We start from the raw sequence: 1,242 nt of genomic DNA, 5'->3' as shown, positions 1-1,242 counted from the left end.
CCCGAGAATAGCACAGAGAACGAGCAACCAAACCTCTCACACCAGCATATCATACTGAGTGCAGCATAGGAGTTCTAGCACGTCGGTATCGATCCAACACATACAAGTTGTATACATCATCTAAATCTCGACATACCTCTACACTCACCTAGTACCTTTCAGCTAAAATAAATTTTAAAAAACAACTCACAGAAGCTTGCAATCAACGTTGCCATTTATTCCTCAAGAATTCTATGCGGCAAAGGGTACATCTTCTCAATCATCTGCCAATTGCCCGTCCTGAAACCGCACGCTTGTCTGTGTATTACCAGCTTCCTCCTTTCCTCGTACGCCGTTTCTCTCACCTCATTATACTTGCGAATCAGATCCAGTCGCTCAGCGGCACGTGGCCCGTTCTTATCGCGTCCGTACAGCTGTATGTGGTCTCGCACTTTCTTCTGAGCTACCTCTAGCTGATAAAACGACCAGTTTGCCTTATCTGCTGTCTTGCCCAGACTCAGAGCTATTTCTTCCAAAACCTCCAGTTCGAGTGACTTAATGTCTTGTTCAGGGTCAACTTTCCGTCGTATGCGATTGAGGTACTCCGATTGTGCACCTTCATCTTGCACTTCTTTCGCGAGTGTTTGGTGACAGGGTGTCTGCACAGTTGATCTTGGCGCTTTTGCTAAGTACTGTGATAATGAGTGCGGCTCAACTTTAGCCCTACATACATGAGTGTGTGTCTTGAATGTACGTTGACCCGTACACACGCTAGTGAATGCGGGGACACAGGCACGTAAAGGATTGTACATTAACGCAGTGACTCGACTGGGAACCCAGAAAGGCGGTGTGCAGATGACTTTCATGTTCAGATCTCCACAACTCGTCTATACTCGTCTGTAATGACACTGTCGGAGTGTCGGGTTTGTATAATATATACTGTAACAGTGTAACTACATCCTTTTTAGACATAACCATATAGAGGTGTCTGAGGCTAACGTCAATTCGTTTGCACCCATCCATTAATCGTTTAACGTGGACAGAAATAATCGAATTTTGTGTGTACGTTCTAACGTAAAAAAGGATAAACGGTTCACGCTTGAGAAATACGCACAGTTGAAACACCGACGTTGCGGGTGTAGCATTAACGTTTTACTTAACGCAAAATCGATTGATTTTAATGCGTTTAAACGGGAACCGAACTGAGAGTCTGAGTCTGAGACAATGAGAAATCAAGGAGAGAATAAAATGAAGTGGCCTAGG

General features: G+C 44.5%; 1 protein-coding gene across 1 annotated transcript; it reads right to left on the bottom strand.

Moving 5' to 3' along the window:
- Window positions 1–194: 194 nt before the first annotated feature.
- On the bottom strand, window positions 195–918 carry SARC_14709 (hypothetical protein). The gene has a single exon (XM_014291158.1). It carries the CDS (start codon window positions 843–845, stop codon window positions 216–218), a length of 630 nt encoding a protein of 209 aa, XP_014146633.1. The 5' UTR covers window positions 846–918; the 3' UTR covers window positions 195–215.
- Window positions 919–1,242: the final 324 nt, after the last annotated feature.

The sequence above is a fragment of the Sphaeroforma arctica genome (genome assembly GCF_001186125.1).
Source record: "Sphaeroforma arctica JP610 unplaced genomic scaffold supercont1.4991, whole genome shotgun sequence".
NCBI classification, from domain to species: domain Eukaryota; class Ichthyosporea; order Ichthyophonida; genus Sphaeroforma; species Sphaeroforma arctica.
The sequence above is the reverse complement of the archived record's forward strand: the minus strand, read 5'-3'. Positions and strand labels throughout refer to the sequence as shown.

Coding starts and splice junctions, on each gene's coding strand:
- SARC_14709 (XM_014291158.1), bottom strand. CDS start 845: ATGAAAGTCATCTGCACACCGCCTTTCTGGGTTCCCAGTCGAGTCACT.